Source organism: Pocillopora damicornis, chromosome 4 (assembly GCF_964200805.1).
Source record: "Pocillopora damicornis chromosome 4, jaPocDami1.2, whole genome shotgun sequence".
NCBI lineage: Eukaryota > Metazoa > Cnidaria > Anthozoa > Scleractinia > Pocilloporidae > Pocillopora > Pocillopora damicornis.
Genome location: NC_142673.1, coordinates 20,059,872 through 20,086,749, shown reverse-complemented (window position 1 = coordinate 20,086,749; position 26,878 = coordinate 20,059,872). Strand labels below are relative to the sequence as shown.

General features: G+C 38.5%; 4 protein-coding genes across 5 annotated transcripts; 3 read left to right on the top strand and 1 right to left on the bottom strand.

The window, feature by feature from the left end:
• The first annotated feature begins 1,326 nt into the window (after nt 1–1,326).
• Nucleotides 1,327–10,979, top strand: LOC113665580 (NMDA receptor synaptonuclear signaling and neuronal migration factor). Its single transcript, XM_027181299.2, has 13 exons — nt 1,327–1,685; nt 1,853–1,914; nt 2,431–2,731; nt 2,878–2,946; nt 3,046–3,242; nt 4,104–4,177; nt 4,655–4,702; nt 7,864–7,938; nt 8,545–8,575; nt 8,749–8,819; nt 9,256–9,335; nt 9,745–9,923; nt 10,786–10,979. Exons 1-13 carry the CDS (start codon nt 1,621–1,623, stop codon nt 10,872–10,874), a joined length of 1,341 nt encoding a protein of 446 aa, XP_027037100.2. The 5' UTR covers nt 1,327–1,620; the 3' UTR covers nt 10,875–10,979.
• LOC113665581 (trans-L-3-hydroxyproline dehydratase) lies at nt 7,375–18,297 on the bottom strand. Of its 2 annotated transcripts, XM_027181301.2 has the most exons (3): nt 17,112–18,297; nt 14,859–15,121; nt 7,375–7,535 (listed from the first exon to the last, which is right to left on the bottom strand). In XM_027181301.2, coding segments are annotated over exons 1-3 (1,041 nt in total). In that variant the 5' UTR covers nt 17,889–18,297; the 3' UTR covers nt 7,375–7,534. The 2 variants fall into 2 exon arrangements, with proteins under 2 accessions (XP_027037102.2, XP_027037101.2); XM_027181300.2 differs by lacking the exon at nt 7,375–7,535 and having other exon boundaries at nt 13,607–15,121.
• Nucleotides 10,992–13,291, top strand: LOC149047185 (uncharacterized). Its single transcript, XM_089202431.1, has one exon. The coding sequence runs from the start codon at nt 11,729–11,731 to the stop codon at nt 13,289–13,291; it is 1,563 nt and encodes a 520-aa protein (XP_089058557.1). The 5' UTR covers nt 10,992–11,728.
• A 595-nt stretch (nt 18,298–18,892) lies between the features above and the next one.
• LOC149047184 (uncharacterized) lies at nt 18,893–26,636 on the top strand. Its single transcript, XM_089202438.1, has 3 exons — nt 18,893–19,013; nt 19,988–20,962; nt 21,407–26,636. The coding sequence occupies exons 2-3, from the start codon at nt 20,005–20,007 to the stop codon at nt 26,245–26,247; spliced, it is 5,799 nt and encodes a 1,932-aa protein (XP_089058564.1). The 5' UTR covers nt 18,893–19,013; nt 19,988–20,004; the 3' UTR covers nt 26,248–26,636.
• Nucleotides 26,637–26,878: the final 242 nt, after the last annotated feature.

Here is a 26,878-nt window from a genome sequence, read left to right as displayed (position 1 = left end):
ACTGCTAAGTTCAGAGAATTTGATATGGGATCATCCAATAATCCCTAATTGATATTTCTCCTTTTTCTTATCACATTTCTGCTTGACACTGTGAGGAGAAATTCTGTCTTGGTCACTCACGAAAGTTAGAGGGTTAAGGAGCAGCATTGTTTTGATTTGTCCGTGTTTGAGATGGTTAGTTGGCGCTTGAGACCTTTTGACTGTCCTTTTTCTATTCTTGAATAATTATTCTGTGTTCCCAGCAGGATTTCTCTTGCAATCACCCTTTTTTTTTCGAACGCCATCGGAGGTCAGAAGTTAGGAACGATGGGGCAACTAAACCGGGGTAGCTAAAAAAAACTGCCAGGGAAAAACCCGCCCATTACATCAGATGTAGAACTGTACGTCCACCCACACTTATCTTCACATTCCTTAATTCTAGGAGTGACGGGTCTTTAATGGTAGGAAATTTAACGTTTTACACATAATAACAGTCGTAGGTCCAGAGAAATAGAAAAAGAATTGGGAAATTTGGTTTTCGTCAGAAGGTCACGTAATGTATTTGTATAGGTAATCACATGAGGCCAAGTACTATTAAGGATTAATTGCACGAGAGTTTTCAAAATTTTCCAAAATTGCCCGAGTCGCGAAGCGACTCGGGCAATTTGGAAAATTTTGAAAACTCAAATGCAATTAATCCTTAATAGTACGAGGTCTCATGGGATTACTTGTTTATCAATAAAGGGCAAAATTTATACGAAGGAAAATCACGCGCGCAGTCTATTTTTATCTGGGAAGCAACGGATTAGCAATGCAACGGATTAGCCAATCATTAACAGGTAATCATGCCCTCTCTTGATTACTAAAAATGCCCTCGATTAAGAAAAAAAATGCCCTCTCTCTCAACCAATCAGCGCTCAGTAATTTTGCCCTTTATTGATAACACTTGTAACCGTAAGCTAGCTAAAGCTGACAACATTTTCATAGCTTCAACCCTCTAAATAAATAAATTTTTACTGTAAGACTTAAGTAAATTATTTAAATCTTATTTGAATTTATTTTGTTTACATTTCTTCTTTATTTCTTGCTGATAAAGGAACATTAAATCAGAACTGAGCAGGCTTTAAAGCGTGCGACACGGGACTTTTACCGAATAGAAGTTTTGCCATAAGTTTTTCTCTTTGACCTATGTCATCATCTCATCGTGCGGCAGAAAAGGCCGCAAATTTTCTAATTTGCAATAAAATACTCTCAAACTCTGCTGTTGTCCAATGAGTAAATGTCGTGACATCATTGTATACAACCTGTGCAATGATGCATGAAACAGCAATTAATCGTGAACAAAGCTGTTGCTTGGTGACTTTGTCAATAAAATGGACAACTAAGCCTCTTGATTACAAATTTTGCTGAAACGTGACTCCTTTTAGAGGCTTTTTAAATTTTATTCTTTTTCCAAGGGCATTCATTCTGTATCGGAACGAAGCTTTAAATCACGGTACAAGGATAACACTTTCGAGCACTTTAGCGATATCTTATTTCACCTAAAGCGCGCGTGTAAACGGGATTCGATTCTTCCAGGAGCATGTGAATGACTACCTAAGCTCCTCTCTGACAAGTAGCTACACAAGCCCTCACGAGAAAATGGGTGCCATAGTTTCGCATCGTAAGGGCCAGAGAAGGATATCACGCGCAGAACAGAAAGCAGTGTAAGTTTTGTGTCAAGATATTACCGTTGATGAGTGTACAAATCGAACACTTCGAGTTCATTATGTGTTTATTGCAGTTCATATTTGCACATTTGCTTTGGGAAATGTGGCGCTCAGAGTGTATTCTGAGTGCTTTTATTGACAATCTTTCTCTTTTATCTCCAAAGAGCAGTTAATGCATTTGCAACACACTCAAAGAAAAGTGAAAACTCAAAGCAGGAACTCGAAGGTATCTGAAACAGATTAAGAGTTGTTCAATTTCACTTGTGATATTTATTCACGATTGGTGAATATTTCATAACAATGTACAATAAGCACATAAATAATGCATAACTTTACCTTTGCTCTCAAATAAGAGATTGCGTCGTGCTCTGGGGGTATCTTGACATGAAAAATAAAATCATAGCTATATATTAATCAATAATTTTTGCTATTCATAACATGGACTTTGCAGTAATGATTGAAAAAGAAACTATTTTAAAAGGTTTTATTAAATGCACATTACCATAAAGTGCCAATTATCCATTACTGCAAAATCTAAGAAAAGTTACTGCTGACGTAGCAAAAATCAGGTCTGTTGTGTTCACTGTGATGAATCAAAGAATGGAAGATTTCAGGACACAAACCATCTTCTAATTGCCCAAATTATATTTTATATGTTTTCTGCAAATGTTGCTATTTTATTTTAAGGAAATGTTGACCAACATCAAAAAAATCAATCTGCTTCAAATTTCAACTTTATTAGCTCCTACCCAGCCACCTGCACCAAAGACCAGTTCTGCAACATCCAGGAGCAGTCCAAACATTGCTGTGGCATCGTGGGGTGAAGGGATTGTGGGAACATCCTCTCATTCATTAAATGATAAGGGTGTGATCACATCCAGGGGTGTACAAAATGAGGTCAAGTCTAGTAAGGAGATGTACCCATCACTAAAACCCAGAACACCAGACTCAAACAAAAATACAGAGCTGTACACAGGCTTTGCCACAGTCACACCAATATCAACCCAGACAGACAAAGACCTGGCAGCCATAACTATTCAAAGGTACTGAAATTTTAAAGTTTTCTTAGCTTGGAAACTGCTAGACAAAAAGTAAGAGGTTGTAGTTTTAGGCCATAAACTTGTTCCACACTCCCTTTGTGACTGAAAAAAATTATTTTGGTAGGTAATTTTTATCATTCTTGTTATAGACATGTGAGAGGCTACCAGTCCAGAAGGCAGCTTGAACAGGAGAAACTTTCAGCAAGAATTATTCAAAGGTATTTATTTGCCTATGTAAAAGAACATTGCATTAAGTTTTATTTGAATTAGCACTCAGAGTGAATTAACCAAATAATTACAAATTTTGAAACCATCAGAGGCTACCGAAAGTACAACAAAACAAAAACAGAAAGGAATGATCCTCAAAAGTCAGCAGACATTGTTAAAGGAGAAGGAGATGATAGTAGCAATGAGGATGAAAATAAAACAGATGAAAGAAGAAAACCTGAGTATAGGAAGCCATGGAAAGAATCAACAGCTGTTGCTCCAGTACTAGACACTGATGTTAAAATTGGTGAGATAAATACTTACATGTATCATTTTTTTCACCAAAATGAACAGAGGGTCAGTCTAGAGGGGAAGGGGCATCTGTGAGGGTAAAAAAGAAGAGTTTCTCTAGTGGCAAGTGGTCCCACATTGCTGGAGTTTGTCAACACAGTTTCCATATCCCACAATTATATATAAGGGTACAGCTACTTCATGTCAGCTTTGTATGCTACATGTAATTCTTACTTATAATGTAGTTCTCTTACTTATAATTAGCTCCCAATTTTTTAAGGTTGTCATGACAGTGTCCTTAGAGCTCTTGGACTCTTCTTAAGGTCATTAAGAAAGCTGGTTCTTCAAGGCTGATTAGGAATGTTTCCCCTAAGAACACAACACAGTCAGCCTGGTTAGGGTCTAAACATGAACCTTTTCATGTTGAATTCAAACAGCTCACATAACTTAAAAAAAAAAAAAACCCTTAATTGACTATGACTTCTCCCATGGGGCTTTTCAGGGACAATACAAAAAAATTGCAAACTGACATTATAGATAAACATAGTGTTTCAAAATCTGAACTAGAAGGAGGTAGACCAGTTGGCTACTGTACAAAGATATGCCAAGAAGTCAAACTTGGGGCAAATGAGAACATTTAATTAACAGTCGAGTGGAGAGCTTGAATCCTGTGGGATCATCACATTTTGAAATCAGTGCCCCACCCACTCAGCCACAGTTGCTCCTATTAAGAGAAATTGGGGTCCTGAAAATTAGAAAAACCTTTTTTAAAATGAAATTATTGAGCAATGGGGGATAGTTCATAGAACCCCCTTGTATCCTATATAATTGTACCGCACTTAAACTTTGTATAAATATCATTCAATTTTTTTTTTAGGAGAAAAGACAAAAGAGAGCTTTAACATGTACCAGGAAGACATTACAGATTTGAAGTGGAAAACAGAACAACAGGTAATATAATTATGTGGCATCACATCTATCAGGGCCTTGAAAAAAGGACATGTACAACCATATGTTAACCCTTTAACTCCCAGATCAAATTTGTAATTCTTCTTACTGTCAACCATACAATTCTCATAATGTTAGTTCAGAGAATTTAGTATTGGATCAATTAATTATCCCCAAATTGATACTTTTCTTTATTCTCATGATTTATCTGGTTGATAATGTATTGATATTTTTATCAGGAGAAATTCTGTCTTGGTCACTCATGAGAGTTAAAGGGTTAAAGAGAACTGTCTTAAACCTACCTAATCTCACACTCTGGCTGTGACTCTCATTCCCAGCATATACCAGTAATACATTTATTGGTGTTTATGCATGCAGACACAAACTTTCATTGATGTGCAAGCTCACCCGTTTGTGGCTCTGAAATATTAACTGAATGTTTTTATTATTCTATATGATTTGTTACTCGTGGTAAATTAGTTGGAAATGACAACAATGGGAGATGGTTACACGCCTCCAAGATTGGTGGTAAGTGTTGACACTCTATACCTTGGGATTAAATAGCAACATTTAGTGATGATCAAAAAGTGAGTATGATTGGCAAAAATCAACCAAGTCTTGCTGAGTGAGACTTGGTATCCTAGGCTTTGTGGACGGGGCGACCCTAAAAGCCGGAACGGCGGAATGGTGGAATGGCGGAATGGTGGAATGGCGGAATGGTGGAATGGCGGAATGGTGGAATGGCGGAAAATGACCCCAAATCCTAAAACACGGAACGGCGGAAAATGACCCCAAATCCTAAAACATGGAACGGCGGAAAATGACCCCAAATCCTAAAACACGGAACGGCGGAAAATGACCCCAAATCCTAAAACACGGAACGGCGGAAAATGACCCCAAATCCTAAAACATGGAACGGCGGAAAATGACCCCAAATCCTAAAACACGGAACGGCGAAAAATGACCTCATATCCTAAAACATCGAACGGCGGAAAATGACCCCAAATCCTAAAACATGGAACGGATGTCAGGGGATGTTGCACAAATTTTGTACAGACACCAAGCGCTTGGCTCATTTATCCCCAAGACGATAAGGCGCGTGACTAAAATTAAGTGTTATTAATTTTTTTCTTTTACTGAGTGGTATAAATAATAATGAACCACTATGCATGAAAGATAGCTGCGTTTTCGCGTTGTAAACCTGTTTAGTTACCTTTTGTTATGCAAAATTTGCCATGAGTTTTAGTCGCGGCATAAAAAGTCGCACAGCATGTGAAAACCAACTCGACATACCACATTACAATAAACAATTGTAACTTTGATACGTTTCCTGGTCACGTCTGCATTGATTTATTGAAACAATAATATCTCATATGCTTGTAAATGTGAGAACATCACAGGAACGTTTTCAGGCTTCTCAAAATATGACAACGTTCAGCCCCAGCTCCAAACTTAGACTAGCGTGAGAGCAAGCCCTCGTTACGAGCCCTTCAATACGAGCGTTTTTTATCTACGAATAACTTTTGGGACTTGAGTAACACTAGTTGAAGAGAGGTTTGCAGGGTGTCACGCGCGTGGGAATTTCTCATGGCGTGAAAAGACAAAAGAAAGTTAGCAGAAGGAAGCCGTCAAGAAGAATTTGAAGAAGGGAGCGAAGTCGAAAAACAAATATTCAAGCATCATTGCACACGGTTCCATGCACACAGCTTGAAACCTAACGATATGTTCACTTTTTAATCCCATTAATCCCATCCCAAAAACCAAACCATAGGATCCTCGACCGATAGCCTCTTCTTTGTCTCGCAACTGCTTCCACTCGAATAATGGTAAACCATGACAATCCAAAGATCCGTCTGAATTACACTTCCCTTTCAGAAAGGGCAATTTAAACGCCATAGAGTTGACGATTTGCAATTTGTTGAGGAACAGAAGAAATCCGCTGAACGAATTGGTGAAATAGCCTCTTTTTTGTTTAGAAAGTTTATTTCTTCCGCTGATATGTAAGCCGTAAATTTCACAGTAGAATGGTGGTGTTTTGGACACCTGGTCGCGAAGAAATTCTTCAAATTCTTCTTGTCGGCTTCCTTCTGCTAACTTTCTTTTGTCTTTTCACGCCATGAGAAATTCCCACGCGCGTGACACCCTGCAAACCTCTCTTCAACTAGTCAGGGTCGGCCAGGGGGGGTAGTGGAATACCAATATACCCGAAAAAAAATCGACAAAATACCCCAAAATACCCCAAATTCCTCCAAATATACTCAAAAATAATCGAAGCTTTGAATACTTTATACCTGAAATTCAAAGAAAGTGATATACTGAATACCCATATTTAAGCTGCAATATACCGTATACCCGATTTAAAACGCCCCTGAATACCGAATACCCAAAAACCCTGGCCGACCCTGACTAGTGTTACTCAAGTCCCAAAACTTATTCGTGGATGAAAAAACGCTCGTATTGAAGGGCTCGTAACGAGGGCTTGCTCTCACGCTAGTCTAAGTTTGGAGCTGGGGCTGAACGTTGTCATATTTTGAGAAGCCTGAAAACGTTCCTGTGATGTTCTCACATTTACAAGCATATGAGATATTATTGTTTCAATAAATCAATGCAGACGTGACCAGGAAACGTATCAAAGTTACAATTGTTTATTGTAATGTGGTATGTCGAGTTGGTTTTCACATGCTGTGCGACTTTTTATGCCGCGACTAAAACTCATGGCAAATTTTGCATAACAAAAGGTAACTAAACAGGTTTACAACGCGAAAACGCAGCTATCTTTCATGCATAATGGTTCATTATTATTTATACCACTCAGTAAAAGAAAAAAATTAATAACACTTAATTTTAGTCACGCGCCTTATCGTCGTGGGGATAAATGAGCCAAGCGCTTGGTGTCTTTGTACAAAATTTGTGCAACATCCCCTGACATCCGTTCCATGTCTTAGGATTTGGGGTCATTTTCCGCCGTTCGATGTTTTAGGATCTGAGGTCATTTTTCGCCGTTCCGTGTTTTAGGATTTGGGGTCATTTTCCGCCGTTCCATGTTTTAGGATTTAGGGTCATTTTCCGCCGTTCCGTGTTTTAGGATTTGGGGTCATTTTCCGCCGTTCCGTGTTTTAGGATTTGGGGTCATTTTCCGCTGTTCCGTGTTTTAGGATTTGGGGTCATTTTCCGCCATTCCGCCATTCCGCCGTTCCAGCTTTTAGGGTTGCCCTTGTGGACGTCAGGTTATGGTCACCATGCTTTCAATCATGCCCTTTAAAGAAAGGCCCTGAGCACATGCCATTGGTAAAATAGATTGAAGAGCTTCAACAAGTCAGAAGTGATATTTTACAAAGGGTGAGATGAAAACTTGGGTAATCTGCAAAAAGAAGGGACAGATTGAGAGAGGGTGAATGATTCAAGGAACAAGCCATTGGTACTGCATGCACAGTGCATCCATAAGTTTAAAACCTAAAGAGCGCAAGTGGCAATCTAGGCAAGACCTTTAGTTAGGAATGCACTTTATGCTTATGTTAAGAGCTGGAAATATTCATAAATAGTGATTCAAAAGACTCTGGTAAGGGGATTTCCAGCCCATCATTGCCTCAATTGAAGGAAAATAATATAAGTATTATTTCCAAAACTAGATAATTGTTGAAAGATACTGATTGTAAATTTACATCATCTGAATTTTAAACCACATTAAGCTCATTGCATCAAATGTTCCAAGATCTGATGTTCTAGAGAAGATAGTGAACGAAGATGTTCTTAAATTAAACTATGTGAGTACATGTGTATTACACAATTTATATCTCATATTGTTATAGATAGTAATTTATTTATGGTTACAGATCTTGATCTGATGATATTTGTTTTCCCAGCAATTGGGTCCAGATTCTTTTTTTTTTTTTTTTTTTTAATGAATTTCCTTATTGGAGGTCTAGAATTTGCTTAGGAAACCAGAGTAAATTTGATGCAAACTGGTCATTAAATTTCACAGCTGTCTACTGATCTGCCTGCTTTACATTAATTTACTCCTATACCCCTCTTCACCCCCATGTGACTATTATTAAATATCAGTGAAAGATTATTGCTGTTATAAATAGTATTGCCAGTAGAATTATTAAGTCTGTTATTGGTATTGTTATTGTTGTTATCATTACTATTAAATAAAAATTACTATTATTTTTTTTCTAGGACTACATTTCAATTTCTGTCTGTCTTGTAATTGAGTGACAAATTGAAACATAATTAATCATTTGAACTATCAATATCTGATCAGTGAGTCTCTCTTCTATTTGCTTGGTAAATCACTTTCCCTGTGAACTTAAGGGAGTTAAAAGGATAATTATACTTAAGTTTTATTTCTTAATTTTTTTGTTTCATAGGATTTTTCCACAACACTTCAAGTTTTATTAGGTATAAAAAATTTGAATTCTATGTTACATACTTAATAGTTTATATTCTGTATTGTAAATCAACATAATTAATTATGCATAATCCACCCACTTGCATTTTACATTTTGAAGACAAAATCATCCCTGCTTATCAAGGGAAAAATACAATTTGTAATCAAAGTACTTTTTTATCAGATAAAATTGTAGCTATGCTTGAGGAATTCCAGAGCAGAAGTAAAGCTAGGTCAATAGCATTTGTTTGTCAGGTATATCCAGTTTTTTTTTATTGAGATCACAGTAATGATAATGATAATGTCTCATGTTTTCTATATTTAGTATCAAGTTTTACCATATATTTCATTCTTGTTAATTTTCACCATTGCCATGTTCATGCACTGATCTTGTCAAATAGAGTCTAATCTAATTTTTAACAATGTCACCTAGCAAGAAGATCAAAGTTTCAAATGATCCATCATGTAACTCATCCACTCAGTAATCACATCTCAAATGGTGTGCAAACAGGACATATTCTTTCATACTACTGGTGTAGCTGGCAGTGTGCCTAAAGAGAAACCACTAAGTAAATTTTTTTAAGTTCACAGGTTAAGAAAGTAATATCATCTTTAAGAAATTATTGTGATAAATTTCTCAGTTTATAAGATCATTATTGAGTAATTGTTACTGCCATTGTTCTAATATCAGGGAGGACCTGGCTTCTTCAATCCAGTGAAAGGAAAGATGTTCACAAAAGCTAAATTTAAACAAGATGAGGAGATTAACAGGTATCCCCACTTTATTCTCCATACATGTAACTAGCTAACATATTTAATCAGTGAAGTTCTCAGTGTATAGGTTCTAGAGTAGAAACATATCTATAAGCTGTACCATACATCTCAATCTGAAGATATTTTACTACTGAGAAGGATTACGACCCATAAAATCATCTTAATGAAGTGTGAAAAATAGAAATCCATTACCAAGTAACATTTTGAAAACCCAGGATTTCCATGTAGTAATTTAGGATCAGAAAAATAGTGCAGAACAACAGAAGAATGTATGATTTGATTGCTCCATGTCTGATTGAAAAATAACCTCTGTATTCATCTGTGCAGTTGAGAGAGATTTCTGCCATATCTGATGCCTAAATTAACACCCTGCAATTTCCACTCTGCTTTCACTTAATTTTTACAGTTTTTGGAGTAGTCTTGGTACACACATGTCAAAACTTGACCCAGAACAGACAAAGATCCACATTATTGGCAATAATGTAACTGGAAATGAGAAAGGAGAAAAATTATTGAAGTTTCTTTCCAAGGAAATGCAACCATTAAAAGTCAAGGTTGAGTCACCATTAGAATTTGGACAAGCAGGTGAGTGGTTATTTAGACTTAACAGCTGGTTTCTCTCTCCAGGTAATCCATCAGGTAATCAATCTATGTACTTTAACTGATTATGCAAGCCACATATAAATCTGAGCTGTTATCACCCAATCTGCTTACCTTTTGTCTGATATGACAAGTTTTCCTACAAAATTAATTCAAGATTAGATTGTTTTACTTATTTTAGTTTCATTATTTTCCTTTAAGAGACATTAAACTTGTTTGTTAATGAACCCATTACAGAAAAAACTGTTGATGGGAAACCTTACTCAATGAATCCTCTTCTTTGCACTGAAAAAAAATTTAAAGGACAACTGTTTGCTTTTTGGATCAGATAATCATGAAAGACAAATAACTTGGCCTGATCAGCTAAACTTTTTTTATTGATACTTAAGAGACATTTAACTTGTTTGTTGATGAACCCATCACAGAAAAAAACCTTGATGAGAAATCTTTCTCAATGAATTCTCTTCTTCGCACTGGAAAAAAATATAAAGGACAGCTGTTTGCTTTTTGGATCAGATAATGTTCAGACACAAATAACTGAGCTTGATCAGCTAAACTTTTGATTTTTCCTGCTTGGGTTGATCCAAAGTAACATTTTATCATAAAAGTCACTTTAATCTGTAGTGTATTGTCACATTGCTTTTGTTAATTATACTGCAGAGAACCATCTTTTAAGAGAAGACTTAAGATGTTGAAAAGTGCTCTAAGTTTTACTGCTAAAGTACCTACAACTATATAAAAATACCATTGTGTAAGAAAATTTGAGAAAATTCAAGCTAACTGATTTTCATTGTATTAGTAGTAAGGAAATTATGCTTTCTTTTTCCCTTTCTCTTTTTCATTTTAGGCAAAGAAATGCTGGCCCTCTATTTTGATCATGACAAGTACAGAATATGGAGAAGCAAAATGCATTCCAAAGTTTCATTTACCCTTTGACTTTTTTAACCTTACAATTGTGTAATTTCCCTCCTTTTAGTCTCATTTGCTATGCAAGTTGATGTATCATGTTCATACAACACACTATTTGTAATAATTTACTACGTTCACTTGGACGACAGAGCGAACGACTTGCGGACAACTACATCAGTCACGCAATTATTGTCAGACGAATACGACAACAACTCTGGTTCAACCACCGCTGCAAAGATCTTGGTCTCGTTCCGGCCGGACTTCGACTTAGGTCCCCGTTGAACACACAAGAGGCCATCCAGATCGTCAAATCCACCTGCCGACGACTGGTCAAAGCGCGGATTAACGACTGTCACAGAAGACTCAACCACTACAATAACAAATTACAACAACTACTTGACAAACTGAAACAACAACTACCGACTACCTTACTCGACACAGTCACAGTTATTGCCGACAGAAGAGCCGACAAAACGAGTTACCAAGCTCGTGACAAACATCAACAAAAACTGACGAGACTTCAACATAACAAAGACAAAAGACGACAAAGAACCGACGACAACTGGGTCAGGAACATCTCTTCCCGTCCCCTAGACAAGACTGAGACTCAAGTACTATCTTACGGACTGAAACACTCAGTGACGCCTAAACGTATACCGACCGAGTCTATTGTATCTAGTGTTGAGGCGGCTCTTTCTCGTCAACGAGACTTATCAGAACCTGCCAAGGACAACATCAGAAGTAGAATTGCTTCCACGATACAATCAGCCTCTATAACTGACAGCAACTTAACCAAAGACGAACAACAAGCACTGAAACGACTGAAAAACGACAAGGAAATTGTTATACTACCAGCCGACAAAGGACGTGTTACTGTTGTTATGGACAAGACTGACTACTATGACAAAATGGACGCACTTGTTAACGACAAACAAACTTACGAATTACTTAAACGTGACCCGACGCCAGCACTTCAACGCAAACTCAACAACAAATTACTTACGCTCAAAAAGACTGAAGCCTTTGACACTCAACGCTACTACCGGCTGAGGTGCTCTGTACCACAACCACCTAAACTTTACGGACTACCGAAACTACACAAACCTGGGATACCTATGCGACCTATAGTCTCATTCTGTGGGTCCCCGATGTACCAACTGTCGAAATACCTTACGACGATACTGCAACCACTGACTGACAAATCGAGACGTAAACTACAATCAACTGAGAACTTTATTGACGCTATCAAAGACGTACAGATACCTGACGACTACAAACTCGTGTCTTTTGATGTGAAATCACTGTTCACCAGTATTCCACTTCAATTGGCTCTACAGTGTACTGAAACCGCCATCCATCAGTCTACTGATGCACTACCATTACCGACAGAAGACATTATGGACCTACTTAACCTCTGCCTTACATCGACTTACTTTCAGTACAACGGGAAACACTACAAGCAGTTGCACGGAACAGCTATGGGGTCGCCGGTCTCCGTTGTTGTCGCAGAAATTGTGATGCAAAACATCGAGGAACGCGCCCTTGCAACTTGCCGACAAACCATACCGCTTTGGTTACGCTACGTAGACGACACATTCACCGCCGTACACAAAGACGAAATTGACGCTTTTCACAATCACCTTAACGAACAAAACACCGACATTCAGTTTACCAGGGAGATCGAAGAAGACGGCAAGCTTCCTTTTCTCGACTGTTTGGTAGGCCGAAACAACAACGAACTACGAACAACAATATACAGAAAACCGACGCATACCGACAGACTTCTTGACGAATCATCCTACAACCCGACTTCCCACAAAGCTACGACTATCAAGACATTGACAAGACGAGCGCAACTTGTTTGCAACACACCGGACAGTTTATCTGACGAAAACAAGTACCTTGACCGTGTTTTTGACAAAAACAACTACAACACTGACTTCATTAGACGAAACACTCACAGGGTGACCGACACTACAGAAACTAACAGGGACTCCACATCTATCACGACTACAGCTACTATACCCTACATCAAAGGCACTTCTGAGGCTATCGCGCGGATCCTACAACCTTACAACATTCGCGTAGCTCACAGGCCTATAACTACTTTACGACATTTGCTGACCAACGTTAAAGACAAAGACGAACCCAACAACAGACAGGGAGCGATTTATAAGATCGAATGCTCCGACTGCCAGGCCTCCTACATTGGTGAGACTGGTAGAAACCTTAACACGCGACTAACTGAACACAAACGATCTACTAGAAATGGCGATGTAAACAATCACATTTCTGAACATCACCGACGAACTAACCACAGAATCGACTGGGACTCTGCTAAATGCTTAACCTACAGTACAAACTACTTTCAACGACTGACTCTGGAAAGCTGGTTCACTAACTTAGAACAGACGCCTCTCAACAGATGTCAAACGACTCATTAACGACGTGAACAAACCGACAAACAGACCGACAAACAACAGACGGATCGAAACCGACCAATGACTGTTAACAAACTCTACATGAGTCTTCCAGCCAATCACATCACGGCTAAACAGACCAATCACGTTCAACAGACCAGACTTTATAACATCATCGACTGACAACTATTCCTTACTTGACTCTGAAGATGACTATCGCACAGATAGTCGAAACGTCAGTCACCAACAACAGTTCTTTTCAGAACTACACTCACCCGGACGATCACACTACACAAACTACTGATACTCCTGGGTTCAAACCATTTACTTTACTATTTGTAATAAGTTATTATTTATTTATTTCACATTGATTTTTAACTTCAAAATTGAAAAATGATACATTATTTTCCACATACATCTAAGTTAAAGGCTGGTCAGTTCAGTAAATTTTGTCCATTCCATCAGCCATTGACAGGGATGTCAATGTTTTGCTTCAATGTAATATGTTTGAAACTACCAGTAACCTATATAACCTATAAACCCTTCAGTTCCCAAGATCTTATCCATAATTCCCTGTTCTGGTTGTTACACATATCTCAGTAAACTGGCTCTGAGAATTGGGTGAAACATCAATAGCACCTTACAGGTGATAAGTTTGTTGTTTCATTTTCCCAGAGTAAATTATTTCAATTGTAAGGAGAAGATATGGGACTTAAAGTAAGATCCCCTAATTACAAGCCAATAATTATTTTTTAAGTTCAGACTAAATATTTCCCTTGGTGCTTTCCCTAAAACAAAAACGTGGAAAGCAAACAAAAAGAGACAATTGCAAACATGCAATAACATCTTAAGCACTTACACAGTTGGAACTTGTTACAGTTAACCCTTTGACCACTAAGAATGATTTGCATCAAATGTTTCCCTACAATATCACCCCTGAATCACAAACTATTGTCACATAAAAATAAAAGAAACAATCACCCGCTAAAGAAGCTCTTGATTGTTAAACAAATTATACTTGTCAACTGATGTGCTGATATAAAGGTTTAAAAGGTTAAGCCCCACTTCACATTTTCAAAGATCCCCTTCCACCCTCGACTGGAAAAAAAGCAGAGTTATGCGACTACTGCTTCTATGTGTATGAATAGATATAAAATATTTTGCTTTGCAAGAATCTGACAGATGTATTAATTTTTTTTAAGAATAATATGGAAAGATTGTGACTGATGAACATTCTTCTCTGGGTCATTACATCCCAACACTTTTTGTTGGCCTCAATGCTTGAAGAGTTTGATTCAAAGAGTACTTTTTAAAAAAACAGATATTGTATATTTTTTAGTTATTAATACAGGATTACTTGGAAAAATCTAACTCCTGTGTCTCAAGATATTTAATGCTTAACTCTTATGGGTAAATGATAAGTAGCTTCTTTAAGTTAAATGAATAACTTAGGGTCCCTTCTACTGCACAATTTCATGTGTCAATTTAATAAAACATTTCAATAAAGTGGCTTCAATATAACAATGCATTTGAAGTACTTGATTTCCAAAGAAATATAATGTTTTCCTTTCCTTTACTAATATTTCCTTACTATTTAAGAAGAAATCCATCCCTAAAAGGATCATCCTTTTCTACAGTGAATGTGCATTTCCCAGTGTAATATGCATTGCCTGCAACTTCTACGTGAACAGCATCAAAGTCCCCAACCTTGGTTTCCTTCACAGCCTGACCAGTGAACTGTGAACCAACCAGACCTTGCTCAAACACACGCATCTGATGCAAGCCAATTTGTTGACGTGCATACTGCACTGCAATACGTGCTGTCACTCCTGATCCTGTCGGACTCCTGTCAACCTACAAAACAAAATTTTTGCAAGTTTACTCCACAAAGAAAACTTATTTTATGGAACAGTATTATAATTGTTAATTACTAAATTTTTAACCCTTCAGGCTGATTATTGCAATTCTATTCTTCTGATTGTTTCACTCAACTCTGGTTATCACCTCATATTCCAAGTCACCTTTCATGGAAAGCATTGTGCCAACTGTTGTGGAGCCAAAAAAAAGCTCCAAATGTCCAAAGTTCAGGATTTACTGAAATTCAAAAGAGCAATTATACCATTTGCACTTGTTGGATATGAGATTGGTTATAGCAAACTTGGTGCTATATGCATTGTTGGCTATTTACCATCTTATATCCAACAAGCACTCATGAAATAATTGTTCATTAAATGGCCCCTAATTTTGGTCCTATTAATTTTCCTTGTTGCCTTCACTCTGGGTAAACCTCACTCTATCCATGCAACCACACAACTATAATAATTATTCATTGTGCTACATAGTCTCAACATAATTATGTATCATGTCTTTGTAATTGTAGCACCTAATACTGCAAATTTATTACACAGAAACAGCAACAACAGTTTTTTCTGTACCCAGAGTGAGTAAAGACAAAAGTTTTTATAATTTCTTACTTGCAGGTAACATCAGCATAAAACATGTTTTATCATACAACATACATTTAAATTACTATTTTACTACTTTTAATAAAACTTTTATTCTACTCCCGCTTGTTGGATACGAGAATCTATTATTACCAACTTGGCTCAGCTATCTATCATCTCAAATCCAATATGCACTCATAGAATGATTGTCTACTATATAGTATTGAAGTTTGTTGGTTCACTATGCAACCAGCAACCAGTGCACCTCAGAGGAACCAGTCACAAACCCCCCCTCCCACTCCACCCTTCAACACAACTGATTTGAGGTAAAACTTATCCTATTACAATCACGTAACATGAGAAAATAAAAGAAAAAATAACAGGTAAACCACAACTGATTTAAATTTTTACCCAAACCACAGTAATACATCACTTCAAAACAAGGAAAAGTTATCTGAAGATCTCCTTTTTAAGACTTTTACTTGAGAAAGCAATCTTATCCCGTTCAAACGTAAAATATTTACTCATAATTAATCCACTTTTTAGTTTTAAGCTGTCAAATTTTCACAGAAATAAGGGAAATTACAAAAGAAGTGATATTTAATTGTGAAGCCAAACTAATTGATTGCTACGACTTGACTGGCTGAATAAGATAATGATTTCCTCCCAAGCAATTATTTCAATAAAAAAAATCACCTGCCCGCAAAATGAATACATTATGCATTTCACTAAGTGATCTGGGAGTAACTTGCCATTTGTAAATGAACCCTAAAATGGTTTTCACTGACAATGAGAATCCAAATTTTAAAACCGGTGACACCTGCCCTCAGAGGAAGCCATCAGAGATGATACAGATTTCGTTTGACAGCTTAAGTACTCGAATATATCGACCAGAGCAGAAAAACGATCAGGCGATTAGGATTCTTTAAGAAAATGAAACCATGTACTGCACTACACATACATATGTGTACTAAAGATTTTCAAAGTGAAGTTCGAACACACAAAGTACAGAAATTAATTTATAATTTATACTCTGATCACAAGTGTACTTTTCTGAAACCAATCTTTTTTTGCATGATCACTCTGAGCATTTGCCGTTGCAGACAAAGTAGATCTCGCTGCTCTCATTCCTTGCATTTTTCTGTTTATTTATACTAATGATGTTTCGTGCGCGGGGAAATATTAGACAGAGAGGGATCGTGGGTTACTTCCTCGAGCTGAGAAAGCGCAAACAATTGCGCAAAAATTAATAATGCCAACTGAGGATATTCTTCGATCGCAAAGTCAGATACCAAATGAAAACAAAAATAAAATATTTCCAAGGTCCCTAAACGATTGCCCCCACGCTATTTACATCGAAAGAAATCTGTAAGAACGAAAAATATAGGAAATATTCTCACCTCACTGTCCGCAAAGACACATACATTCGCTGTTGCCTCTTTTGAGTCGCTATTAAACATATCTTTGCCATCGGTAATGATAGTACCATAAAGAAAAGCTAGTTCCTCACTGTCTGGGTGGTGCAGCTTTATTTGACTTTTCCCCGCGTTGGTAATCGCATTAGCAGCTTCCACGATATCAGCGAGTCGCGACGAACGCACATCAACACCCAAACGATGCGCGGGGACTATGGCGTAGAACGCTCCCCCAAATCCAATGTCAACTTTTACTTGGCCAAACTTCTCCGTGTTTATCTCCACATCAAGTCCAAAAGCAAAAGCTGGAACAGAAACAAAACGAACACGGCCCGATTTGCCTTCTTCTATATCGACCAGGGCTTTTACCACGCCGCAAGGACACTCGATGAAGACAGGTACTTCACCCACACTCGAGCGCGATACGTCCGTACTGAGGAGGCCCGAGTCGACAGCGTAGCGACCGAGTGCTATGACAGCGTGGCCACACATGGTGCTGTATCCTTCGTTATGCATGAAAATCACCCCTAAATCGGCCATTTCGCTGTGTGGTTGGACGATCACAGCGCCATACATGTCATAATGTCCGCGAGGTTCAAACATCAAGAGCTTGCGAAGATGATCAAGGTTTTCTCGAACGTACCGTCTTTTGTCTAGAATGGTGTCTCCTTTAATCTCAGGGAAACCAGAAGCGATTATTCTCAGTGGTTCCCCTCCAGTGTGCATCTCGATAGTTGAGATCTCTAAGCCGTTTTCTTCCATCGTGACAACCAGCAACGAAAGATTCGAGTATGTTTAAAGGTGTTCAACTGAGTTGAAAACTGTTGTGTTTGACTTCCGCTGCGCTTCCCGCGCGCATGTCCCGCAGTTAATTGAAGAGGCGGGAACTAATTAACTTCCAGGGGTTTCAGCTCATAAACTCTTCACTCTTTTAAAAGCATTAACTCGCTGAAACGTGCAAGAGATCCTCAAATTTTCTTCCTACTCCTCTCCCTTGTTGTCAAATCGCTCTTAGCTCGTTCAAATTTGCTACCTTGTCGAGATATTTCAGCTGTATTGTGTGACATTTAGATAAGTGATTAGCGTTATGTGATCTCTTTTCTTGCGATTTCAGTCTAGACAATAGAATCAATTAATCAGCCCATATATCGTCGTTGTCTGGGATTTAGGGTGTGTTTAGGGTGTAAAAAAATGTGGCAAGTCCTCTATGGGGCCCCGTAGTATTGAGGACACTTTCTGAATCCAATTAATGCAGAAGTCTGAAATTAAGTCTGGATTTTACATATCAGTGAAAAGTAACGCGCCAACCAAAGAAGACATCCTTTTGATGGCCTACAGTGGTCAGTGCTAGGCTATTGATAGATCTGTGTTCAAGACATGTGCCTCTCTGAACCCATAACTAGGAATCACCAGTTCTACGAATTTTTTATGGGAAAAATGTCTGAATTTGGGAATTACGATATGTTAGACGACCAAGATGGCTGACTATTTTAAAGACTTATTATTTTGGAGGTATTCAGATACCTTTTCAATATGTTTTTATATTCATAAAAATGAGCAAGTCCTGGTAAAGATTCATGAGATCCGCCATATTCTTACTTAAATGCCACCGAACATTTTCTGAAAAAAGTTCGCTAATATAGAATTAGATTAAATCATGACAGTGAAACCAATTGAATAATTCAAACTCGACTCATGATTAAGTGGGGATCTGGGCTCTAGAATATTCTCTCCCTGCCGGCAACGACGGCAGTCTGGTGCGAGACATTTGCATATCATTTCCGTCTTCAGCCCGAGCAACAATCCGTAAGTGCTGTACTTTAATTTGACAAGGCTGCAATTAAGGGACGAGATCAAGCTCTTACGCAATCGCTCTTGAGACTTGAGGTATCTTAAAATGTGAATTAAATTGATAGAGGTTTTCTTTCACTCTTATTCGACACAAGGTAACGAAAACAGTGTGGTTCAATCCGTTTACGAGTGTTTGTTGCCACTAAAGGAATATTTGTAAATGTTTGCGACCTAATAGATGTTCAATTTTTGAAAATGTTAGAAGTTTGCCAGAATCACAACTTCGCTAGGTATATGGAAGTACCGGATGATGTAACCACGGTTACGAAATCTACAAAAGCGTACATTTAGTCTCGTATGAAGCCAGTTGTAACATGATTAGATGTTATAATTATAACAAAGTGGGTAATTATATGCAAACGCATAAAGCGAATTGAAAGCTTAACCATGCCTGCCCACTGATGGTCAGTCCATCAGACTCTCTCTCATAAGCAAAGGAATATGTCGATTACATGATCATTTAGAAAACATTTTTACCTGGCGTACGTGTAGACCAAGAGATTATAAACCGTAGTTTCCAACATAAATGAGACTTCTCTCAAGTAGGAGATGAACTTTATTCATTTGTCTCACGATGGAGTCACTTTGGATGTTGATCGTGACCTGTCGACTGCAACACTGCTAATCTTTATCAGTCTTCTTTCGCCTGATGAAGACTTGCAGTGTTGCAGTCGAAACGTCGCAATCAACATCCAAAGTGACTCCAAAGAAAACGAATGTAGTTCATCTGCTATCTTACACCACGATGAACAAAAACCACATATTTTAATACATTCTCTGAAGTAGGTGACCTGTCACGCAACGATTCGGCCGACAGCTGAAGGTTTCTCTTAGCTGTGTTAAAACCTAGACAAAGAATCTTTTAGCCCTTCTTCAAAACTAGAAAGAATAAATTGTAGAACTTAAGAATATATTTATACATCTGTAAGTGATGGAAATGCTATTTATTTAAGGAGCAGAGTTAAAGTTTCGTCCTGTCGTGATATTTATTGTCGTTCATCTTTCCCTAGTTCCAATACGTTTGAAAATGGCATCCTCGAGCACACCTGGAACAGCGGGACAACTCGTTAAACCAGAGTACAGAAACTGGCTCGCTCTTGGTCATGCCTTAACGACGGTCCTTTGCCAGGGACTTCGTCCGTTTATTACGCGAGAGATGGAGGCTTTCTATAGGAATTTAACGGCAAGAATTGCTGGACCCTGTACGTGTGTCTATGTCTCAAAAAGAAGGCCAAATGAGTTCCACGATATGACTACATGCCCATGGGCGAACATACTTGAAGTCTATCACCATAAAAACAAACCAAACTGGAGGCAAAGTGATCCAGCCAAATGGATGGACCCAGTTCTTGGTCCGTGGGAGATAGCGAAACTCTTCCTTCTTGATCTCGGTGGACATGCTGATATCAAGAGTGCAGACGACATGGACGTCACTGGTATCTTAAACCTAGTGAACTGGTGCAATCACTTCACCATTCCTCAGGCTTTGATTAAAGATGTCCGCGGCACTCGAAACAGATGGTGGGGACATGTTCCGAGGCTTGAGGTGACCGATGCAGACAAAAATGTCGCCTTTGACTTCACTGAAAACCTCCTGAAGGCTCCTCAACTAGGTTCAGATCCAGACGCACAAAAGGCACTCGCAGAAATTGTAAATCTTAGAAGTATTTCGAACTTGCACAGTTTCGAGGCTCACGTTTTAGGCGAGCTCATAGAGGGGTTGAAGTTCAAGACAACTCATATGGCTGAATTAGAACAGATGAAAAAACTGGTGTTTCTTTTGGAAAAGAGGTTGGAAGACCTGGAGCAAAAGGAAGTCTGTTTGTCACTTTTCCACTTAACGCGAAATGCTTTGAAAATCGTGCACAGCAATCTCGTAATAAATCTCAAAGGGATCAGAAAGACTATTTTAGTAATGTGGCTGGTAATGGCTTTCTCTTGCTCATTCTTTGTAGTAGAGCTGGACGATGATTCTTTCATCAGAGGTAATAAGTTGTTTAAAAAAGTTTCTATTAGTAACTTTATCTCCGTTGCGCGAGCCTTTTTGAGGCTTGCTTGACAAAGATTTAGGTCAGTGTTCAGGATATACTAACAAAGTATCTTCTCCAATTTACATGTGGTTATAAAGCTCTTAAATCGTTATTTATGCTTAATTTCCTTCCTAAAATTTTGAAAACTCTGCCTAATGTTTTCGTCATGCATATGAAGTGAAATCAGGAGCCTAACCAAGGTTTCACTTCCCGTTTTAATGACGCAATCAGTCGTCATGCAGGGCTACTTAATCGAGTAGCTAATGGGCCCTGGACTCTCTTTGAGAACATCAAACTTCAAAGGATGTCCTGGTCATCTTGACATAACTACATTAAGACACTTGAGATACCCTTCACATGTCGATAAGGATAACAATAGTTAATTTTCTTTTCTGGCAGGTTGTCCTTCGGAAGATCTTAGTGTCCTATTTGACACAAAAGAATTTGTTTGGTTGGATTACTTAAAAAGTGCCAAAGAAGGGTTCATTGGCCGCAGCTGGCTTTTTCGAGAACTAGAATCTTCTTTCCATCACACGGTTTATGACAATGATATAACTGGTGTCCTAATAATTGGGAATCCAGGAACTGGAAAATCTGCTCTGTCTGCCCAATTAGTTTGTTCCCGAACATCAAGTCGCATCATCCACGAACGTATTTTAGGATACCATCTTTGTAAACATTCTGATAAGAATACACAGACTGCAGGAAAATTTGTTCGTAACTTAGCAGATATGATAGCAAGGAGAATACCAGAGTATGGTTTCCTTGTTTCCAATAGTTCCCACATCATGCGTTCACTGTACACTGACTGTGTAACCATTCAAGATCCAGTGGGCTGTTTTGAGCAAGCGATTTTGACACCCTTGAAAAACCTATCTAACGTGCCAAAGGATAACTGGTATATTCTTATTGATGCTTTAGATGAATGCTTGACCCAAACAGAAATGCGGCACAGTATTATGTTTTTGCTCAAATCCAAGATTTCTAGGTTTCCATCATGGCTGAAGCTTGTAGTAACATCTCGTAACCAGTCAACCATTTCTTTTCATGCAGGCTACATGAAGAAATTAATTATTCACCCTCAAGACGATCGTAACTACCAAGACATCGAATTGTTTTTGACCACAAAATTTTATCGTGATGGTCCTCTGATTCATAGGGTAAATGCTTTGTTCGGAGACAGTAGCAAACAAAAGACTGACAAGTTGATTGATGCCCTGTTAAACAGAAGTCAGGGGAATTTTTTATTTGTTAAAGAGATGATTCAACACTGGGAAACTTCAAGAATAACAAGAGATGATCCTTACGCTCTGCCTGATACACTTGAGGATTTGTTTCATAGTTACTTCCAAAGATACTACGGTGGGCGAGAAGAGTTTAAAGCTGTACGTCGCGTGCTAGAGCTACTCGTGGCAACATTTCAGCCACTGACAGAAAAAGAAATCTTTAACGTTCTGAGGACGAAAGAACCAAGCCTGGATGAGGAATACGATTTTAAAGAAAGAATTAAACCAATTGAACATTTCCTTACGTATGGAGAGAATGGTGTGGTAACGTTGTATCACCAGTCTTTAACGGAATGGCTTACTAGCGACAACACTGGAAACGAGCCATTCTTCGTGAGTAAAAGGAAAGGGCACGACATGTTGTGCGAATTTTATTTCAAAGTTATTGCCGAGGGTGATGGATCAGCTATATCAAAATACAGCTTTTCTTTGGCGAGGCATATTGCTTACGGTGCGGAATTGAACCAGTTATACGTGAGAACATTTTCTACCTTCCCCTCAGAGTTTGTCAATTGTTCAGATTCTAAAAGCCTTAGGACATCACTGCACCTTGCGGCTACAATAAACAACACAAATCTTCTGAAACTTTTGTTACCTCATTTTAGTTACGTCGATTCTGCAGATAGTCATGGAATGACACCCGCATTTTTAGCAGCCGAACACGGGCTTTTAGACAACCTGGTTTTAATAGTGAGGAAGGGAGTCAATGTAAATCACAAAACAAAGTCAATTACCTCGCCTGATTTTAATCATGGCCATGGTTTTGCTGATGTAGTTTTTGAATCAAAATCTAAATTCAGAGGTTCTACTATGCTTCATGCTGCAGCTCATGGAGGCCATCTGAGCGTTATTCGCTTCCTTCTAAACAAAGGTGCATCCATATCAACTTTAAACGATATTCACCAAACGGCAATCCAAACAGCTGCCGAAAATGGACATTTGGAAGTTGTTAAAGCTTTACACGAGGCAGGCGGAGTTCCAGATCAAACAGCTTTGTTTCAGGCAGCAGCAAAAAATAGGTTGGATGTAGTAAAATATCTTTTGAAAATGGGCGTGGAGGATAAATGTTTGCGGTGTGACGGTTCTTTCTACTGGCTGGAGGGGGAGACTCGGCTACAGACTCAAATTCCACTTTTTGAAATGGATGTGTTATTTGACACCCTAGAACCGTTGTATAGCGAGCTATTTGACGACAAACATTTAATTTTTTGTCAAACTGCACTCTACGCATCAATAGCGTTTGGTTATAAAGAGGTCACAAAGGAACTAGTTGCTAAGGATAAGCGGGCTTTAACCTGTCATGATTACACAGGAAGGACACCTTTGCATGAAGCCGTTCGAAAGAATGACAGAGAAATGGTAGAATTTCTGCTGATGGAGGGACAAGCAAAGATTGAATCAACTTGCAACCATTGGCAAGCTGTATCAAATTTAACCTTGAGTCGTGAAGAATTCTTCGAATACATCAAGGATGTCTGCCACTGTGGTTATACTCCCCTTCATTTGGCAGCGCGCTATGGGTACCGAGAAATCGTGGTTTATCTTATAAAAAGCGGGGCTCGGGTTGAAGCTAAAGACTGCTTTGGAGCGACTCCAATTCATATAGCAGCTTGCCATAATCATACGAAAGTATTGCATGTCCTTCTGGAATTCGGTGCTGAGATTAACAGCAAAACGTTTAACGGGTCGATGCCCCTTCATAGTGCTGCAGCATGCGGTGCCCTCGAGACCATCGATCAGTTACTTCATTATGGGGCAATGCTTGACGCTGGTGATGATAATGGCCTTACTGCATTACATTATACTATACTCAACGTAAATTCTGGTAATGTTGGAAGACGATTCTTCACCGATGTCAATGAGGTGGTAACTGAACGTAGAGGTCATCTTGCTGGTTTTTATCTGGACGAAAACAACAACTTCAAAAACACTGCTGACTTTCACAGATGGTTAGATGTATTAATCAGGTTGTCCCTTCGAGGCGCTAATATTAATGCGGTCGATGTCTTCGGTCGAACAGTTTTGCATATAGCAGCCGCGAACGGATTGGCGGATGCCGTAAACGTACTCTTGTTGAAGAAGGCTAAACTTGAAGTGCCTGACAAAACTGATCATACGCCATTAGACCTAGCAGTGAAAAACTCCTCTCCCCCACCAGAGGCATCACTTTTCTTCGATGAAAATAGTCCACAACAGCTTCGACAACATTTACGTGATCACGGAATGGTCGTCTACCTTCTACTCGCTAATGGTGCATCATTGAAGAAATGCGATCATCGTAGTAAGAGTCTGTTACATCATAGCATTCTTAATGGTGAGCCTTACATTGCGCAGCTTCTGTTATTTTTGGGAGCTGGTATAAACTGCAAAGAGAATAGCGAAACAACAATTCTCTCAGCTCTCCTTCTTCGTGGTCACAATTGGGCTCATCTGGCTCTTAAACACCTTCACGGACCTCTTACGCTTGAATGTGGAAAGCCATTTAACACTTCAGTTTTTCATTTAATTTGCTACAACTCTCCAAGAATGGAATATTATAACTTTTTCCAACACATCTCGTGTGATGATCGTACATGTTCATCAAAGAATGGACCATTAATTACGGCTATTGAAATGCATCGTCTGAAGTTCAAATTAATCGATTCCTGTTTAGATGCCGAAGGATATTCACCTTTACAAAGAGCTGCACAAGGTGCAAACTTAATTGCTGTTCGTAACCTCATAAAGCATGGTGCTAACGTTTCCTTATTGAGTCCACACGGACATGACGCCTTAACTATGGCTCTTCTCAACATGAGGTTAGACGAAATCGCAGACAATCATGGTATATCTGCAATGATAGAAACTTCTGCTGTGGCACTGGAGCTCCTTCGCCACAAAATGAGACGTGGCTTTCAAATCGTGTGTGATTCCAGTAAAACTGAACTTACCCTGTACCATTTGGCAGCCTCCCGTGGACTTATAAACTTCATTCATGAGATCTTTAAAAATAAGAAGCTTCATCAGTTAGATGTTAATTGTCCTAACAAGGACGGAGTGACTCCAATATACCTGGCAAAGATATTCCGCGGCTCCTTCGGGATAAATGGATACTTCCTGTGGGACCACGTTGTCCAGTTCATTGAAAACCAAGGGGGTAAGATGCAATATCCTGGCAAAGATGCTGAATACAATGTAATCTACAACAGGTTGTATGGTGGGATTCCGACGGAAGTAAACCCACATTTAAGGTCCGATGTTCGTTACTTTGTCACTGGACTTTTGTCGGCTCTTAGTTATAGGCAAAGCCACACTATGGACTGTAGGTCTATTAATTTATTACACTATAATAGACTTGCTCATGGACCACACTTATTTAGTATTTTAGTGGAATTTCAAAGGGAATTGGTGTTTTTAAAAGTTCAAAGTTTTCGGTCAACAATACCTGAGGATATTTGCAAAAAGGAACAAAAAAGGGTTGATTTCTGTTTTCATGTTTATCTCAAGTATAGAGACGTATCTGTTGAGTCTTCTTCTTCTAAACTGCAATTAAGGCTTTTCCATTTAATGAAGTGGCATGAGGAGGTATTCGGGCTTTTGTCTTGTCTTAAACTTACTTTTCATAAACATCGACAGTATTTTATGGACAAAAAGAAACTGATACACCTTATTAAGCAGTATGAGGGCACTACGTCGTTGCATCATCTCAGCGAACTTTGCATCACATTTGAAGCTGCTTTCACGAGCCATTTATTGCACTATTTCAGGGACGGTGGTGTTGCTGAACTGGGAGTCGTATTCCCTCCAGAATTTTTGAAACAGCGAATGGGATGGGGTGACGGCTTTGTTAAATCGTGGCCAATAAGGTTTCTGGTTAATTTTAACTTAGGTTTCTATCGTCGGTATGATTACTTAAAAGTTCTTAACTCCAGATTAAGATCAAGAAAGCGTACCGCAGTTCATCCATTCACTTAAACAAAATTATATACAAGAATGCAAAAACCCTAAGCAAAATAATAGTATCCCTTCAACTAAGTCAAAATGTAAGAACAGCATCTTATTCGGAAGCAGATTTTTTTTTACAGTAACACTTGAAAATAACTTGAGAGGTAGAAAGTCTCGAACGCATAGAACAGTTTGATTTATATTTTGTGAAAAAATCGCGCAATTTAAACGACATCAACTCAAAACGTTTCTCGAGTAGTTGCTTTCAAGGTTATACATTGCATCCTCGAGTAAAGAACCTCCTGCACACTTTTAGATAAATCTTTTTTCCCTTCAGTGAATTTATTTTTTTGATTCGGGTTCTCCAATTTAAAGGAATCATTTGTAAAACAAATTATGCAGTAAAAAATGTAAGTCAACGCTGTCGTTCAAAAGTTAAAGACCATCCTACCCTTTTGCCTGATCCATTGATTGTAAAATGACACCATGTTCTTGGAATGTGCGTGCGCTTATTCGCCTTATTACGTCATTTTTATGCGCAAAGCGGGTTTTTGAAGAGGAAGGGTTAATCTTTAATTTAAAAAAAAGGGGAAGTTTGAGACAGTATAAGGACTATTCCTGAGCCTTTAAAAATGACAAAAAAACGGACATTTTTAGTATG

Bases quoted from the DNA above. Each gene is read 5' to 3' on its own strand.
- LOC113665581 (XM_027181301.2), bottom strand. From the start codon at position 17,888: ATGGAAGAAAACGGCTTAGAGATCTCAACTATCGAGATGCACACTGGA. The intron at 15,122-17,111 runs GTGAGAATATTT...TTTGTTTTGTAG, and splicing joins GTGTCTTTGCGGACAGTGAG to GTTGACAGGAGTCCGACAGG.
- LOC149047185 (XM_089202431.1), top strand. From the start codon at position 11,729: ATGGACAAGACTGACTACTATGACAAAATGGACGCACTTGTTAACGAC.
- LOC149047184 (XM_089202438.1), top strand. From the start codon at position 20,005: ATGGCATCCTCGAGCACACCTGGAACAGCGGGACAACTCGTTAAACCA. The intron at 20,963-21,406 runs GTAATAAGTTGT...CTTTTCTGGCAG, and splicing joins CGATGATTCTTTCATCAGAG to GTTGTCCTTCGGAAGATCTT.
- LOC113665580 (XM_027181299.2), top strand. From the start codon at position 1,621: ATGGGTGCCATAGTTTCGCATCGTAAGGGCCAGAGAAGGATATCACGC. The intron at 4,178-4,654 runs GTAATATAATTA...GTGGTAAATTAG, and splicing joins AGTGGAAAACAGAACAACAG to TTGGAAATGACAACAATGGG. The intron at 9,924-10,785 runs GTGAGTGGTTAT...TTTTCATTTTAG, and splicing joins ATTAGAATTTGGACAAGCAG to GCAAAGAAATGCTGGCCCTC.